Source organism: Leptopilina heterotoma, unplaced genomic scaffold, assembly GCF_015476425.1.
Source record: "Leptopilina heterotoma isolate Lh14 unplaced genomic scaffold, ASM1547642v1 Lhet_6, whole genome shotgun sequence".
Taxonomy (NCBI): Eukaryota; Metazoa; Arthropoda; class Insecta; order Hymenoptera; family Figitidae; genus Leptopilina; species Leptopilina heterotoma.
Window position 1 is genome coordinate 5996507 of NW_025111137.1, and position 18585 is coordinate 6015091.

At 33.9% G+C, this 18585-nt stretch overlaps 2 protein-coding genes and 1 long non-coding RNA gene across 6 annotated transcripts in view; all 3 read left to right on the forward strand.

Annotated features, from left to right (window-relative positions):
- The first annotated feature begins 11096 nt into the window (after positions 1 to 11096).
- On the forward strand, positions 11097 to 13889 carry LOC122509128. 4 transcript variants are annotated; one of them, XM_043622931.1, is made up of 10 exons: positions 11104 to 11230; positions 11420 to 11551; positions 11950 to 11994; positions 12345 to 12392; positions 12527 to 12574; positions 12704 to 12751; positions 12892 to 12939; positions 13199 to 13246; positions 13387 to 13434; positions 13519 to 13889. In XM_043622931.1, exons 2-10 carry the CDS (start codon positions 11465 to 11467, stop codon positions 13600 to 13602), a joined length of 504 nt encoding a protein of 167 aa, XP_043478866.1. In that variant the 5' UTR covers positions 11104 to 11230; positions 11420 to 11464; the 3' UTR covers positions 13603 to 13889. The 4 variants fall into 4 exon arrangements, with proteins under 4 accessions (XP_043478868.1, XP_043478869.1, XP_043478867.1 ...); XM_043622933.1 differs by lacking the exon at positions 12704 to 12751 and having other exon boundaries at positions 11097 to 11230; XM_043622932.1 differs by lacking the exon at positions 12527 to 12574 and having other exon boundaries at positions 11098 to 11230.
- Positions 13890 to 14197: 308 nt separating this feature from the next.
- Positions 14198 to 14959, forward strand: LOC122509185. Its single transcript, XR_006302320.1, has 3 exons — positions 14198 to 14436; positions 14542 to 14659; positions 14852 to 14959. It is a non-coding gene; the product is annotated as an uncharacterized LOC122509185 (long non-coding RNA).
- Positions 14960 to 18031: 3072 nt separating this feature from the next.
- LOC122509163 (formin-2) overlaps positions 18032 to 18585 on the forward strand; it is a 28310-nt gene continuing 27756 nt past the window's right edge. The window contains exon 1 of the mRNA XM_043622986.1: positions 18032 to 18277. The gene's annotated coding sequence lies outside the window, so the exon portion shown is untranslated. The remainder of the gene's footprint in view (positions 18278 to 18585) is intronic.

The following is an 18585-nucleotide window of genomic DNA, read 5'->3' on the forward strand; positions in this document are numbered from 1 at the left end:
GACAGATTTGACGTCATCAGGTGTCAACTATTACGCCACATTGCCCCCTCGTTTGCGGAATCATCACATCGTACCTGGAAGTGATCTTGATGGCGCATCAACAACATCCGTGCGTCGTGTCGATAGATCTGGACTACTCGAAATTTCCGACTTGGAACCACCGCGAGGTCGACAGCGACATTTGACTGGAGCGGAAAATCTCAGTCATTCTGGCACATTATCGCGACGTGTCGACAGATCGGGATTACTTGAAGCTGTACCTGAAGTCCCGGATCAAGTAAACTGTGCCTCGGATGAAATTCCATCAATTGCGGAATTGGATCGTCGTTCGATTGTTGATCGTCATTTGACGGGTGCGGAGAATAGTAAAAAAATTCCCAGTCCAAGATTATCACGTTCACCACTCGAGACAGAGAAGCGACGATCATTCGAATCATCTGACGAGGTTGGATCTCCCACTGTGTCCTCGAATCTTCATCCTCGTTTTCAAAAATCGGCCAACGCATTAAGGTCCACGACCAAATTCGCACCGATTGAGACACAGTCCACGGACCTGTGCCATCATTCATTAGATAGTAATGTTGTGAAAGACGTTTCCGAAAAGACGTCTTTCTCAACGTTAAATTCGCCTTTACCATTGTCGAGGCCGTGTTCGCGAACCTCAATTGAAACACCAAATGACACTCAGGATTGCAAGGAAATGAAACCAGACTGCCTTGGTAGAATTAGTCCTAGATTGCGAAACGATCGACATTCGCCAATGACACTTTCATCAATACCGGACGTTATCGAAGCCCATGGTTCAGCGTCAACCGAAAGAAATTCTCGAGCACCCGAAGGCGAGAGAGCTGAGGCCGAGGGCTGCGAGCACACTGCCATTGAAAGTCTTGAGGAGTCAAGAGTCACTTTCAAGACGCCAAATAAAATTCTACACAACGACAACATTCAGGCTGTTCACGTTTTCATTCTCTCGGAACAATTGTGAGGGCAAACATCGGCGGTCGGGCCTAATGATAATACCGACCCCGAAACACGTGGCGACATCGTCAATGCAATACTAAAGAGAAATTCGAGAAGAAAGCGTTCGTCAAATGTACATAGTGCGTGTATTTTTTGATCTATCAATCGTCATCGGACGATTAGTGTATTATATTGTATTTATAAATTTCAAAAACAAAAAGTCACTCGTTTAGATGAACAGACGACATTTTAGGAAGAAAAAAGGCTGACGACGCCACAAGAGGCCATATATGTGTGAAACAAAACAAAAGGAAGCGAGAGTCCTTTAGCGTGTAATATTTGGTGAACATGAGATTAAAATTCCATTATTCCTCCAAGTAAAAAAAAAACTATACAAAAGAGGAAAGAAATTAAAGATCTTTAAAAATATATTTAGAAATTAAACAAATGTACGTAATTATATGGATGATTCTAAAGGTCATGTCAGTAGAGCGTTTCGTTGATCAATCAAGTTACTGCTTGGGTTTTAGCGCCCCGAATTAAACGGGATTCGAAATTGCGAAGCGAGAGAAACTCCAGATTAATTAATTTCATTTGCCACCGGCAAACTACTCGCCGTCCTAATGATTTATCTACCTCTGCAAGATTGCACACGAAAGGTACGATCTTCTAATTCGTTAGGACGCAACGAATTTTTTTATTATTTCAATTCCAAATGAGTTTTTTTTTTCCTAAATTCAAATGTCAGGACAAATCGATATTCCTCCCCCCCCCACCCAAGCTAGTCAATTTTTATCTCTCTAATTTAGATTAAGTATATATTTTTTAATTTATACAGATTTTTTTATAAATTGATTTGTAAAATTTATTAATGAGATTTTGTCCTCTGACATTAAGAAAATATTGAATCGAATTCATTTTCTTTAATTCAACGAAATATTGCGTGGATCTCAGAGAAATATCATCGAAAGAAATGATTCACTAAGAATTTGTGTAAAGTCGACGACAGACGCTTGAAACGACTTGCCGGTATATTGTATTTTATACTTTTATATCGTAGACAACGGCGTGTCTACAAAAAAAAAAAAAAAAAACAAGATGAATGATTGTGATCCCGTGTTTGTGTGATCTTAAGAGATATATTTATCAATGTGTCGTGATTAGTATTTTAAGCGAAATAATTTTTATGTAAAAACAAAAATAATTTAAAAGAAAAGGTTATATGTACTTGTACACAAGAATTAGTAATTTGCTCTCAAAAGCGGAGCTGAAGTGATTATCTTTGAGAGAGCGATTCATCATCCGGGATTTGCATTTCCCGTCAATTCCGATAAAACGCATTTAGCCTGTATATATAGTTTCTAGGGCTACAGAGTACTTAACTATCAAAATGCGTTCCTTTGAATACTCTAATTTGTTAAACATGTTAAATTTTTCTAGTGTTTGATTTGGAATAACACCAGGAAAATTATTTCAAATCTTCAGCTCTGTACTTAGTGAATCTTGGAAGAAGAAAAAATTATACTCATCGAAACTCGAGCCAATTGATGTAAATTTTTTTTTGTCCTATTGTCTCGGGTGTTTTTTCGAATTTTTAAAAGTAGAAACGCAATCTTCTCATGTGCGCTGTGTTTGTGTCTTATTTTAGATATGCAATATTTGTAGAAGATCTGACACAATTTGTTAAAGTTTTTTTTTTTATTTTTCTATACTATAATACTTAATCGGAAAATGATTATCAATTTCCGATTGATGCATTATTTTACATGTGATCTCATTTGCTCGTAGCGTTAAAATATAAATGTCTCTCTTCTTCCTTTTTATTAATCACTTTTACATCTGAAAGGGTTCTTGCTCCATTTTGGATTGTATTTTTTTTTCTACTTTCTAAATGCAAGAAATATTTCTTATGAGAGCAACTCTTTCGGATTGTAATAGTGTTGCACTTTTAAAGTCCAGTTTAATTTGGACTAACGCACACATAAATCGTAAAATGAGAATTAAAGATGAAAGGAAAGCATATATCATTGATAGCATCACCGTCCCTTCTTGAAATGAGTGCAGCCAATGCTCGTTACAACTTGTGCCTCATTTGGTGAGAAAATGGAAAACAAAATTTCCTCACCAAAGGAGAATTCGTGTTCTCTGTATGAAAAAAAAAAAAAAATTACAGACGCATTTCCCGTTCTAGGATCGATTACAATATTTGATCCATGAACGGGAAATGGAATACTTCCAAAAATCAATGAATCTCCATAAGGTGTCAATGATTGAACGTTTCTCGTAAGGAATAGATCTTGGTGGATTAGATATTTTTCAGGAATAGACAAACGAGACAAGCTTATATATTGCTCCACGAGGATTTATTACCCTTAGAGTATTCACTTGACCCGTTCACCACCACAGAAAACAATCAAGGGCCAAAAACTGGACACATTTATATCTAGTGCTTGAACAGCTTTTTGGTACTTGATTGAACGACCAATTAAATTTCATAAAGAGTATGAGAGGACTTATGGATCGGAGAGATAAATGACATATTTTTGCATAAAGGATCATTCAGAAGGAAATGAGTGAGTGTGATGAAATTTAACGAGCGTTGGCAAAATTGAATACATGCATAACTGAAAAAAGTAGGATCAAAAGAGGATCAAATTTTTTGTTTGTTTTTTTTAACCCTTTTTCTGCAAACTATGACACGATGATCCCTTTCTTATATTCCCTTGCGTCATCGTCCGAACAAGCTTGTGTAAATCGCAAAGAATTATGTACATAAAGGAATAAAAGAGAGAGAGAGAGAGAGTAAGAGAGAGAGTAACGTTATAAACGCGCTAAATGACTCATGCAAATATTTAACTCGAAGGTAATTAAGAGCCGTGAGCGAAATTAAGAGAAACGAAGCAAAGTATAAATACAAGGATCTTTTGCAAAAGCTGAGATTCTTCTTTGTATAAGATACAGTCAGACTGTGAAAACAGAAGAGACACTAATTAAATAGGGAACATCGTCAACTAGCTTTTAAGAAGAAAAAAAAAAGAAACACGAAAATGCCCTCATCTTCAATACTAGAAGACGGATACGCCGAAGCTCGATTCCGTGTCGAAATATAGTTGATTACATTGAAGAAAATGTTTATTAATTTTTCACAAAACATTTCATTGCTTCACACCCTATTTCATCGAAAATCATATTTGGAAATATTACAATAATTACAAATCATAGTATACAAGAATTTTTATTTTCCACATCGAATTAAATTTTACAAAAAAAAAGACTTCTCTTTACACTCTAAAAATAAATTCTCAATAGTACGACTAATTATTGTAATTTTTTCATAATTAAAAATAATTTTAATACACATTTTCTTCCATGTACGTATTTTGTATATATTATTATTTCACTTGTAAAAGATTCACGTACGCAAAACTTTATTCGGCATGCGATAAATGCGAAAGAACAAGAATTTTATTCTATAAGTTAAGGCGATGATTATTATTTTTTATTACGAATTATTATTTGTACAAATTTTATGTTGCAATATAAAATAAATGATAAAGTACCAGTTCTTAGAGTAAATGTGTTATTTAGATTTTCCTTTTTCCTGCTGTTTTTTTTTCAGAGAAAAAAATACTAAAATACAGTCAATTAAAGGCGGAAAAGAAGTCATTTCTGGGGACGTCTTTTTTTTGCATACACTTCCGGAGAAAAGGAAGAATTCTTTAATTATGAGTAAACGTTTCTTTTAGCATTCCGGATATCATGGACAATGGAAAAGCGGATTTCAGTTTGAAAATGACGATTTCCCACAATGTCAAGTAATTATCTAAATTGTAAAAGTAGATGAAACAATTTTTAAATAAAAGAATTCTCGCTTACGGGTATTTTTCATCTATAGAGCGTGTAATTTTTTAATTAGAACTGAAAAGAATAGTATTTATAATAATTAAAGAGATTTTTTCGCAATGTGACAAAACAAGGAAAAGAGGATTTTTCGCTTCGTTGATTTTAAATAACTTCCGCGTGAAGATTTTTGAATTCAAAATGGGAGAGAGCAACATTATCGACTGCTGATTAAATAGAAATAAATGAAATACGTTCAAATATCAAGTGGGAACTTTGGCAACTTACCGGAATAATTTTAGTTTGTGACTAAAGGTAATATCAACTGTTGCTAAGTACTCTACTGGTATAAATTTAGAGTTTTATTATAAAAAGTAATAATAATAATTTTTTCAATCCTGAAGTTCCTACAAGAAAGAATTAATTTGATATATTGAATAATTCGGTTGATTTCGTTTAACAAATTTTATAGTTTCCTGCAGTACTGCTTCTTATGTTTTTAATGCGATAGTCCTGTATTTTTTTTCCGAAGTATCGATTGTTTCATGTCTCTGCGTCTCCGCAAAGTTTTCTCGGATCAGTAATACTCCTTAGTCTGACAGAGTTATATGGATCCTTTATCAAAGGGTTGATGTTTGATTACACATTCTTCTAAGACATTAATGAGAGAATTAGAGATAAAAATTTGTTTAGCCTCAACAGAGTGAAACTGATAAAATTCAGACCGATTAACAGAATTCAAATATTAAAAATTAATAAATTAAATATTTTTTTGTGTATAGAGACATTTGGTAAATCTGTTTACAACTACAATTGGATTTCGTAATCCAATTACTTTTTGTTAAAGCGAGAGCCTTCTTTGCCTCCACAAGGGCTGAGCGGAAGAATCCGCTGACTACAGTACCGGCAATATGGTTTACATTTACCTTATTGCCATGCTTCTCCTTACAAAGGAAGCAGTTTGGGCATCTTTTACAGTTTGCAAACTTATGATCGACTTCTCCGCACCTAAAGCACGCAGTCGATCTGTCCACCGCGTTACAATCTCTTTCTTTGAGCCCGTAATCAAGGCACCGATGACACCCAGTGACCATCACTCTCTTCCTAATTGGGCACGACATAAAGCTTTGGTAACCTCCGCAGTGAAAGCCTCTTTATTGGAGTCGGCTCAGATTATAATCAGGAGCTTCTTTGTAGCTTCCTTCTTTGTAGCTCTTGCAGCTGCGACTCTTGTGTGGCTGGCGTCCGGGTAAACATCCTTGCAAAGATTACCCAAAAAGTCAACATTCGTCTTACCCTGAGCTACACTCATGACTAACGTCGATCCCCTCGTTGTATTTTTTCTAATTTTGGACATTTTGGCTTTGGCGTTTCAGACCCATTTATATCCACCTTGTTTGGAGGTGTTTTCTTCTTCTTCCTTTTAGTAGACTTAAATTCCCTTTAAACTGCCGGAACTACGTCTTCTTTTCTGCTTCTCAGTGACAGCACGCCTTAACTGATTAGATCTTTTATTTCTCACTGTGGTGCTTCTCCTTTGCCTCATTCAGCTGGACCTACATAATTTTGAGGCTACCCTTTGTAGTCCTGTTTATATTCTTTTGAATGTCGCAAAACTTTGTCATCTTTGATACCTTTAACTTCATTTTGTCGAGGCAAGTTGCCTTCTCCTTTCTGAGCCGCAAGCATACTTCGCGAGTCCTATTTATTGCCTCATCGTCCACTTTCGAGTGGATAGCGCTATGTGCGGTCCGTCAGTTACTGCCACTTATCACACTCAGAAGACTGGACGCGCTTCATCTCCTCACTCTTTCTTCTTCCATGATGTTCTGTGGATCCAATCTCTCCATGATCACCCGTGGAACTGCAAGTAGTTGTGCGCTCTCACAATTCGTACACACTTGAGCACCAGTCTTAAGACGTGAGGTGCGATTTCCTGTTTCCGGCCAGACAATTTATCTTTTTGATCGACAATACACAAATTGAGCGCATGACTCCAAATTTTCAGTATGATCCATTGCAGTAAATGGCACAAAGTTATTCTATAATTTATGAATCTTTTAAACCTCTAGTGTTAACAGCCCTGTTATGATAAATTGTTTCCTAGCACCTACTTTGGCTAGTTTATCCGGTCTATCATTTCCAATGAATCCACTGTGACCAGGGATCCAGAGAAGAATAACGCTATTAACTAATTTCAGCTAGTCTATTAAGATGGCAGTCACTGACTAGCTGTGATGTAGCTACAAAGCGTTTCAAGGCAAAAACGCTGCCTTGTCAATTTGTCATCTAAGAGGATAAAAATATTAATATCTTGACAAATTTCTAAGACCTCAACAGCACCATAGAGTATTGCCATTATTTTAGATTGTAACACAGTAACAGTGGTCCCTAAATTAAAAGTTAAAAAAATCCGGTATTAAGTTAGTCCGATATTTTGAATTTTTGTAAAACTGACAACCTGATTTTTCTGAAAAATATTTTCAAAATTAATTAATTATAATTTTTAAATTATCAAAGAACTCATAAAAACTATGAATTTCGTTCTTAGTACAGTTATTGTTCGTAATATATTCATATCTTCTTTTTCAATACAACAGTCAAGGTTGCGAAAAAATTCTTTATTTAACTGCTTTAAAATTTTGACAATAAATAATTTATATTTTTTCTTTTAGATAATAAATGCGACGAAATATTTTGTGTTATTCTTTTAGACATATATTTTCTACGTTTTACATATTCGTATATTCATATATTGAAAAAAATTAAAGTAAACCCTCGGTTTAATATCTTCAATGCAAATTTCGAGAATTGTATTATTGTTATTAAATATATTATATATTTATTGTATTTTATAATAATTTTTAGAACAATTATTATGTAAACTTAAAAGTAAGAGCCATTCCAAATTGCAATGCATTTTATTATTAGTAAAGTCTTTATTTAATAATGTTTTCATATCTTCTTTCCCGATATCGCAGTAGCGTTTGCAAAAAAATACTTAATTTTACTGCTTTAAAATGTTGACCACAAGTTTTCTAGCTACATTTATTATATATTTTTTATTTGAATTATTACTCATTATCATTAATTACTAGAACTTTTCCTACTTTAATTAAACTATTTAAATGTTTTGTTTACTTTAAATTAACATTGACATTCAAAATTATCGAAATCTTTAATTCGTAATTGAAAAATAGAAATACTTGACTCATGACAATGAAGCAATGGCAAGTGTGATCGCCGATATTTTTAGCCAATAGCGAGCGTAATCATCGAATTTTAACCAATGACGAGCGTTATCATGTCATAAAGTAGCAGATTTCTTATGTAGGATCTTTAATCTTTTTCTTCCTATTCCCAAAACAATTTTTGTTTGACATTTGTAGCAACTCATCACACCTATCTTCATGACAGATTGGGCTTTTTTTCTTTTTATTTAGTTTAACTTTGTTTTTGTTATTTTAACATTTTTTGGTCATTCGAGCCGGATTCGGTATATTTAAGGGATTTGTAATGAGGTTTCAAAAATCACAACCACCTAACTGATTTGCTTGTCATATATCATTGGATTAGTTAGAAATGTCACAAAGTGGAGGTTCTTCTCAACAGCAGAAACGACCTGTACAAACTCATGTCCAGAGTATAATTGACACTTTAAAGCCCTGCTCCCATTATTCAGGACCTTTCTTTGATTTTTCCTGGCTGGTGACCACGACAGCGAGCTTTGCTCCTCACTTGTTTGGTCCAAAGACCGTCACCTACCTTCTTCCTGCTGGTACTGTAGAAACCTTCTCCAGGGCACCCAGTACGTCTTCTTTTTCTGTAAGGGCATCCATATCGCGGATTTCCAACGTAGATCGCCGGTCCGCCATCTGCACCTTACCTAGTGCTCCAATGACCCTTGTCACCTCCTCGGTGAACAACGGCTTATTTAAAGTCCCTCCAATTTTGATAAGAAGGTCTCCCTTTTTAGTGGGTAAAGCTCCCACAACCCATATCTTACTGGCCTCCAGGTCAGCCTCTTCAAGAACCTTCTACAGTACGTTCGAGAATGATGTTCCTTCAGCCACTTTGACGATCATTGTTGTTCGTTGTTGTGGCTGTCTTCTGCCCTTGACTGAATTTGACTTTGGTGCCGACTTGGTACCCTTGCCTTCAGTCCTTTTAGGAGGCCCCTTCTCCTTCTTCGTCTTTGTGTCCACAAACTCTGGACCATTTATCTTCCGCTTTTGACTCTCCAAGACAACGTTTCTTAGCATTGCTGAGTTGAAACGGTCACGTCTCATCCTTCGGTCCTTGCGTGCTTCTTCTGACCAGGTTAATCCCTGGTAGAACTTCACCGCACCCAAAGTACGCAGCCGATCTATCTATCTCTTCCTGATTAGGCATGATATAAAAACCATTTTTATGCATCCCAATTTTTCTAGCCTTCGAGCCTTATCGAAGCTCTTGACAAACAGCTAGCTTCATGCCACACTTGTTGGGCCCTAAGATCGTCACTTTTCTAACCACTGATGGTGGTCCTAAAATTCTGCACCAATGCTTCAACTTCGTCTTTCTTGCAATCCAAATTGTAAATCTCTAAAAACTTTTCGACTCGCAGGCTGCACCTTATGAAGTTCACCAACAATTTTTGTCACCTCGTCGGTGAATAACTCGTTATTGAAAGACCCTCCAATTTTTAAAATATGATCTCCTTTCGTAAAGGGCATTACCCCCATAGCTTTCATCTGACTGGATTCCAGGTTTGCTTTTATTCGAAGCTTCCCAAGCACTTCCTCATAGCTGATGCCTTTGGTCACCTTCACAATCTGTTAGATTTTGTACTTAAATTTTTAATAAATCTGTTTTACTGCAGTAAGATGAACACCCCCTACTCTTATACCCTAACTGAAAAGCCAAATAGTGTAACACAATCATTTCAGATTATCGCTGAAATCTTTTTTCCTATCTTAGCACTACTTCTTTTGATCCTTTTCTGAGACTCAAGAACACCGTTTCTTAACGCAATTGTGTTGAATTTTTCTCTCCCGAGTCTCCTATCCTAAAGTGTCTCTTCTGCCCTGACCAATCCTTGATAGGGACGTTCATCTTTTTCCTTTGCTTCTACATGCTTGGATCTTACTTTCTGTATGAGCGACGTTAGACTTTTACGTCCCTCCTTGATTGTCATGTTGACATTATTTTGCACTTTGCAGAACTTCAGCACCTTACTGACCTCCTCAGTGATTCTATCAATTCATGATACTTTTTGATTCCACAGATTAATGCACCGTTCTCTGTCCTCGTTGCAGCTTGCGATGTCAAGTTCAGATGCATTGCTGAAAACAGACTTGCAACTGTCCTGACTTTAAAAGTTACCCTTTTTAGATCGTATATAATACGGTGGGTTTTCGAAAGCCTCTAGGGCCTTCTTCTGACTATCATGAATATTTGTGATAATGAAGAACCTAATGATCTTGTCCTTAAGTACCAAGGATCCATTAACCTTTAGTTAAAGACTGGTTGAAGTCATTAGCCAAAAATAAATCAATGACCACGAAAATCTTGACGGAAATAAAAGTAATGGTTCATCATTTGTTCATCCTCAAATTCAAAATTCCTCTGATGATTTCTTTCTGATGAAAATTTGGAAAATACGTGCAGCTCGCCTACTAATATTGATAATCAAAATTTAACTGATACGCAGTTTGATCCTGAAGAAATATGTACTAAAAATATCAGAAAAAGGAAGAGAAATACTAGGGAATGGAAAGTTAATGCTGACAAACGAAAATTAAATTCTGGTTTAGCGAGTGAAACAAAAAGTGTAAAGCCAATCAAACAAAAGGCTCTGGGCCCTTTATGTCAATGTAGATCGAAATGTGCAGATAAAATTACAAATGATAAACGTCTACAAATTTTCACTTTTCGGAATTTACAAGACCGTACTTGTCAATGGGTTTATTTAGCTAAAATCTCATAATAAACGTTATTTAAACTCAGAAATTGATACCTGACGAATTCCAATTTTGTTTCAATAATTCAATAAGACTTCTGGATCTATCTACTCTCGATTCTAAAGGGTTCAAATAAAATATAGTAATATTTATTTATTAATAAATGTTATTATTTCATTATTAGTTATTAAAGAATTTATTTTTTTTAAATTTACACAAAGTTTTACTGCTTTACAATTTCTAACATAAAAAATATATATTTGATTAGAAAATTCTTTAAAGTTTTGTTTGTTTTCCCCAATATGATAAAAAAATAAAAAATTTTCAAATGTTAAATATTAAGAGCTTTGGGATACATTCACAACTCTTTTCATGTAGATTAAGAACAATAAATTAATGTTATTGCTAGCAATAAAATGGGTATATACAAATGTTTAAATATGCCTAAGTTTTCTATTTGATATTAGTACCAGCAAATTTTCCAGAAGGTGAACTACAAAATATTTTATTATATATTTCAGTTAAAAAATGACATTTTATTATTGATCATTATTCGTATTATTAATTTCAATTATTATTTTACTATTACTAATTGCATTATTATTACTGTTATTGTTATAAATTATTATGTACGAATTAAAGTAAGTTATATTATTAAATATGTAATATTTTCATAGGTTAACGTATTTTCAATTCATATTTGTTCATTCGACAATTAAAGAATGTTCCGGTTCATAAGTCTCTTTGTGCTCTTATTTTGCATTTTATTTGTTACTGATGGTTTTCTGTTTCATCGAAAGAAATCAAATGTAAGTATAAATATCTATATATCGTCAAATGAAATTCATAAATTGTTTTCGATTAGTAATTATAAATTAAATAGAATATTAAACATTAAAATGATATTTTATTATTTCATAGTAATATTATATTATTTTTCATTTTTGAGAAAAAATGTTATAATGTTTGTAAAGCAGAAGCTCCTTTGTACCTGGCGGAAAACATCCTGTCAGGTAAAGGGGATTCTACTAAATACATTCTTTTGAAACAAATCAGTAAGCATCAGAATTCACGGCGAATTCATCCAAAAGTTAATTCATTTCTTTTAGTTTAATTATATTCTTTAGTGGGATAATAATTGTATTGAACTTCTTACAATATTTGGAAATATTATCTGGCTATTTCTAATTTTTGTAATCTTTTATAGAGTCTAATACATAAAGAGCATGAACCTAGCGAAACTGAAAAAGATGTAAGCAATATGATAATTGATTTAATATTTACATTTAATTTATTTAAATTATGTAATTTGATTCGTTGCTAATATCTATGTTAATAAATATTAATAAATTTATATTTACTACTTAATTTATTATTTAGTAATAATTATCTAAATACTCTCTAAATCTGAATGTATGAATTTTCACCTATTCAGATTAGCGGGACATTTGAGCTCAATGTCAACTTTGCCCGGCAATTTTGAGACAATATATTGTCTTAAAAAATTAACTTTCAATAAAATAAATATTATCATAGACTTAAAAAATTTAGATATATCATGTTGAATTTTAAAATAATTATAAACAATTTATATTATTTTAGAGCGGTTCATTCCTTAAGCGCAGCGAGTTTGCTAGAAGCAGTGGAAGGGTAGGAAATAAGAAAATTAAATTAATTTTCAAAACACATAGAAATTAAGTTTTATGCATCAATTATAACATTTTATTATATATGTAGAGAATGCTGAATTCGAAAACAATTATTAATAATTTATATTATTCTAGAGCGGTGGATCGTTTAAGCGCAGCGACTCTGGCAGAGGCAGTGGAAGGGTACGGAATAATAAATTAAATTTTCAAAACAAGCAGACATTTTATTTTGTGTATCAATTATAACATTGTATGATATATTGTAAAGAATTATAAATTTGAAAAAATTGTTAATAATTTATATTATTCCAGAGCGATGAATCGTTTGAGCGCAGCGACCCTGTTAGAAGTAGCGGCAGGGTAGGAAATAATGCAATAACATTAATTTTCAAATTACGTAGAAATTACGGTTTTTAGTATTAATTATAATATTGTATTGTATTATATTTGTAGAAAATTTTGAATACAAAAATAATAATTATTAATTTATATTATTCTAGAGCGATGAATCGTTTGAGCGCAGCGACTCTGGTAGAGGCAGTGGAAGGGTAAGAAATAATAAAATAAAATTTATTTATTTACTCTCCCTGCAATGGGCAGGGTTCGAGACTCCCAAGTACATACACAAGTCAACTTATTCTATATAAATGCCAAATTTCTTAAACTATAACGCCGCTAATATCCCACATCAATAACTTAACCTATTCGCATCTCACTCATCCTCTCAAAATTTGCCAGTGCCAGGGCAAATTATATAGATAAAATGCTGAATTCGAAAATAATTATTAATAATTTCTATTAATCTAGAGCGGTGAATCGTTTGAGAGCAGCGACTCTGGCAGAGGTAGTGGAAGGGTAGGAAATAATAAAATTAATTAAATTTAAAAAAAAAATCTTTGTGCTTGATAAAAATTAAAAGTAGTCACTGTCGTATGCATTTTCTTCTGGAATGACTCAATCGTAAATATTTAATATTTTATTTTACATTATTCTAGAGACCAAATATATTTCCAAGATTGCGTCCTAACAGAGGAACTCCAAAGGTACGCAAAGTTTTTTAACTTTTTCACACTTTTTTACAATTACATTATTTAACAATTCCACAATTTTCATATTTTTGTTACCAGCATCTTCGTCCAGCTTCTTATAGTGCCGATGATGAATTCTACGTCTTAAAGGACCCACAAGGAGGAAAGTTTAAACAATTGTAATCAGCAATTAATAAATTCTGAATTTTTTGCTATAACTTGTAAAACATATTATAAGAGAAAAAAATTACAACTAATGTTTTAAATTTTCAAAAATCTAAAAGGTATGTCCTACACGGAAAAAAATTTGCGGACTACAGAAAGACTTCAGAGTTCCATAGTCAGGAGCTCAGTTGTACAAAGACAGTAGTACAAAATGCTGTTATAATGCACCTCTGGAGTCCCTAAATTTTTTCCGTGTGTAGCTATGTAAGTAATTTTGACACCATGAAATAAAACATTACTATGTTTTGAATAAAGCAATGTTTAAAAAAATATGACTTTTTATTTGATACCTTTTTAAAAACTACAGTATTTACATAGCTTTGGTTGATTATCGAGAAGGGTGTATCAATAGGGGAGATTGGGGAATTGTGGTCCATCTCCATTATTTAATAATATTTATAAGTTTGATCATCCATTTTTTTTATTTTCTTTTGTTCGTCCAAAATAAATTTCATGAGTGAAAATTTTAATGACAATTTTATTTTTTTTTCATGACTAAGAAAAGTGATAATACTTTTCTATTTTTACTTTTGCACATATCGTTTCTACTCTTCATAGAATCAAACTGTAGACAGAATTTAGTTAATAATTGATGTGTTAACTCATGTTAACTCAATTAAGAACTTCAATTTTTTAAAGTTTATTTGAATATCAGATAAAAGTAGATCTTTCGATTTTTCGATGGATTATCTGTCAATAATGAGAAAAATATTTAGCATTTTATTTCTATTTGTCATAATTTTGTGTATTCAAAAAAATTTTGCATTCATTGGACTTATTATGAAAGTTATCGTAAGTTACAAAGCAATTAATGTTTTTGTGTATTAAAATATAAATATAATGTTGAATTAATTTACTTAAAAACTTCAGTAAAGTGTTCATTTTACGTTGCTATAGAAAATACCTTTTTCAATAATTAAAAGTGTTGGTAAAATGTTTCTTGGATCCATGATTAGTGGTAGTGGCGATGATGATGATGATTAATGATGAACACTATGGTTTCACTACAATAATGGTAAACATATTTCATAAAATATCTTATTATTTTAAATTTTATTTTATAATATTTACACTTATGGAATCAAATAATAAGTTCAATAATAAATACATTTGTTTTACTATTAGTAAATTTGTAAAACGTAGCAAATATTCTTTAGATTTACAAAATAATTTAAATATTTTAACGTTTTATGCGTTCTCTTTACAGAAATGAAAACTATGCAAAAGGAAATAATCATTTTAATCTTTTGTTTTTAATAATTGTGAACATTGTATTTCCTTATTTTCAATAAAGAATGAAAACATTAAAATACTATTTTTAGTACCTAATTTTATTTCATGAAGATTTTTATTAAAATTATTTTAACTAAAAAACTAGAAGTTATTAAACGTTAATAATAATTTGTTTATTTAATTACATACACTGATTTTAAGGCACATTTAAAAATTGTAAAGAAATAAAAACATTATGCAAGTTAAAATTTTGTTTAAAATATTTTTAATCATTTTTTTATCATTAACCATCGCGAAGTAAGTTTAAGGAGATTCCAGTGATAATCAAATTTCCGGATGTGACTAGGACGTCTGTAGGATATCCTTGAATATCCGTTTCTGTTAGGATCGCTAATAGTCGGTCCCAGTACTGAAATACCCAGTGAAAGTAATTCCGATCGAGTGTGACAATTACCAGCCGATTAGAAAAGTGCTTCTCTTTCTAACATCTAAGCTGACCTCAGCTGACATAAAGGTAAATTGATCAGAAACTTCTTTATTTCTTTTTTGATTTTCTATATGTCACGTCATCGCGACGCACTTATATTTATATTAAAATTTTTTGTAAAAGTTAAAAATAACTGAATCCTTGTTCTCTCGAAATCTAAACCATATTGATCCAATGTCAATATGACAATCAAGGATGGACTTGAAAGCATGACATCGCTCACACAGGAGATCAAGGAGAAGCACGCAGCAGCTACGAAAAAGGATGAGAGTTTTTACCAGGGATTGATCTAGTCGGAGGAGGCCAGACAGGATTGTAGAGTTAGACAAGATCGTTGTAACGCAATCGTGTTGAGAAACGTCGTCTTAGATGCTCAGAAGCGAAAGTGATCCTGAGCTTGCGAAGGACTCAAAAAGGAAGGAGAAGGGACCTCCTGAAAGGTCCAAAGGCAAGGAGACCAAAACGGAACAAAAGCCGAATTCAGATAAGAAGGGAAGAGCCACAGTGGTCGTTAAAGGGGCTGAAGGAGCAACCTTCGCTGAAGTGCTGGCAAAGGTTAGAAAGGTGGCCGACCTGGAGGCCAGCCAGACAAGGGTTGTGGGAGCTTTACCCACTAAAAAAGGAGACCTCCTCATTAAAATTAGGGGGTATTCAAACAAGAAGTTGTTCACCAAAGAGGTGACAAAAGTTATCGGTGACCTAAGTAAGGTACAGATGGTGAACCGGCAAACTGTGCTGGAGATCCGCGACATGGACACTCTTACCGAACAGGAGGATGTCAAGGAGGCCCTAGACAAACTATCTATGGTGCCAGCAGGAAGGTGACAGTCCTCGGACCAAATAAGCGAGGTTTTAATCTTGCTGTCGTGGTCACCTCCCAAGAGGACGCTAACAAGCTGGAGAAGATAGGGCACATTAAAATCGGTTTTGTGACCTGCAGAATTAGTAGGAGAGTGATGGTCACAGGTGCCTTGACTATGGCTATATAGGCAGAGATTGACAAACGGTAGATAGGTCGGCTACGTGCTTCAAGTGCGGAGAAGCCGCCCATAAGGCAGCAGATTGTAAGAAGAGCCCATGCTGCTTCTTATACAAGGCGAAGTTCTGCGAAAAGGAAAACATCCAACACGTCGCTGGATCAGGAAGATGGAGAGTCTTCAAAACTGCCCTCGAGGAAGCAAAGAAGACTCTGTCAAGGACAAGGAGGAAATAAGGCCAGAATAAGAGCGGCACGGAAGAGTCGCGTGAACGACATAATGGGACCTTCACCCCACGAAGTTCGAAGCCAATAGGTAGTTCCGTGGGTTGAAGAATAGTCCAGATTAAGGCGGGAAAAAAACCATATTGATCCAAGTGTTAACCCGGATTAGCAGTTACCAAATATGGTCATCGGTGTTTTGCTACCCTTCCACTGGGTCCTCACCTGCTGGATACAGGACTTAAAAATTTAATCAATAAATGCGTCTTAACCCAAAAAGTAATAAAAGTGGGTGGTTATCCCTTGCAAAGGAATAGTACAAAAGGGGACACCCTTGCCGAATTAGTCAGTCCAGAAGTCACCCTCAAATCAGAAACCTGCGTTCTTCGTCAGTCCAGGAATCGCCATCAAGTTAAGTAGTCGTGTGCTACCCCCATGTATCTTCTTCGTGTCAGTCCAGAAACCGCGACCAAGTTAACAAGTTGTGTATTGTCATCGAGTTTATTCTACGACTCCAGTTCCAAAAATCTCTTTAAGTATCAAGTGCAATTCAAGTCTTAATCAAGTTCATTTAAGGAGAATTCATTCGAGGAGATAATTTCTAATGCGAGGCACATTTTTATTTTACTAAGGACTGCATTATTTCGACTTCAACGCCAAATAAATAATTCGACACCTGGACTTCAGACCTTTCACTTTGGCTGGCTTGAAAACAATTCAAGGGAAATCTTCTGCATATTCTGTTTCCTCTAGACAACGTCATTTCTTCGACCTCACTCTGAAGGAGGTATTACATGTTGGGCCTACGAGTCTAAGAATAATATTAAAAGCTTACAATTAGTTACTAATACTCTTAAATTTTGACCTCATTTAAATTCTTGATTGATCCCACAAGGTTCTAATTTTTGTTTCAGTATCCCTGAAGACATCTAGATCTACTCTTTCTTTCTCATTCTAATTGTAAAGGATTCAAATAAAAACTTTAATAATTTAACTTCAATTCAACAGTTACTCTTTCTTAAAGCCTGTCCCTTAATATCAGAGCCATCCGCTCTGTGAATAAATCAGGTTTGAATCACCGATGCCGAACAAATTAAATATTTAAATTATGATTATGTTTATTTTTCCTCTGAGACATAACAATATTATTGTTAACCACCTTAAAGAATTTGTCATTGGTTAGTTAAACTAACAAATGACAAATTTTTTAAGGGTATTTCATTAGATGTTAAATAAATAGATCCATATATTTTAAATTCGATAATTAATAAATCAGTTTCGATGTGAATTATTTATGCAGCCTTCAGGTTGCTTATACACTCACTCCACACGCAATGTGAGTAAATCTAGGCATAAATACAGAAACCTCATTTCCTCGCGGTTGCGCATTGTTCCCATAGCTCAACACCGGGAGTATTGGTTAAACATACAACCTTAGTAACTAGATTGAATCTACAGAACTAAGTTCAATCAGTCGAAGAAATTCAAAAACAAAATAAATCTTTTCCCATACAAAATCTTTCTCTTTAATAAAATATCCAATAACTAATTTATATAACTAGAGTAAAAATTGATCAAAAGCAATATGAATCGTGTTCTAGAATTGGTAACAGAAGTAAGTATAATTTCGAGCACGTGGTCAAGTGTTACTACTAGATGCAATTTGTAGAGGCAAGCAGAGGCAAGTTTCTCCTACGAGAGTTATTCAATGTCAAGTGAGTAGATTACCTGCAAGTTCATTGCTTATATGTTCGCAACCCTTTCACTCGGCACAGCTGATCGATCATCACAAAGAAGACCGGTAGATTACCAACTAAAGCGAATCGGAGATTCATGTATCTGTTTATCAGCACGAAAGTACTGCTATATAAGAGGGAACGGTATATACGCAAATGATTTACGATCCATCCAATAAGAGAGTATGGTGGTGTGTCGATGTAAATATGCTGAACAACATCTTCAACTTAGTATAGTGAGCTTCCTAGGTCAACGTACCTTCGACCAGAGTACTAAGCAGGGCCGC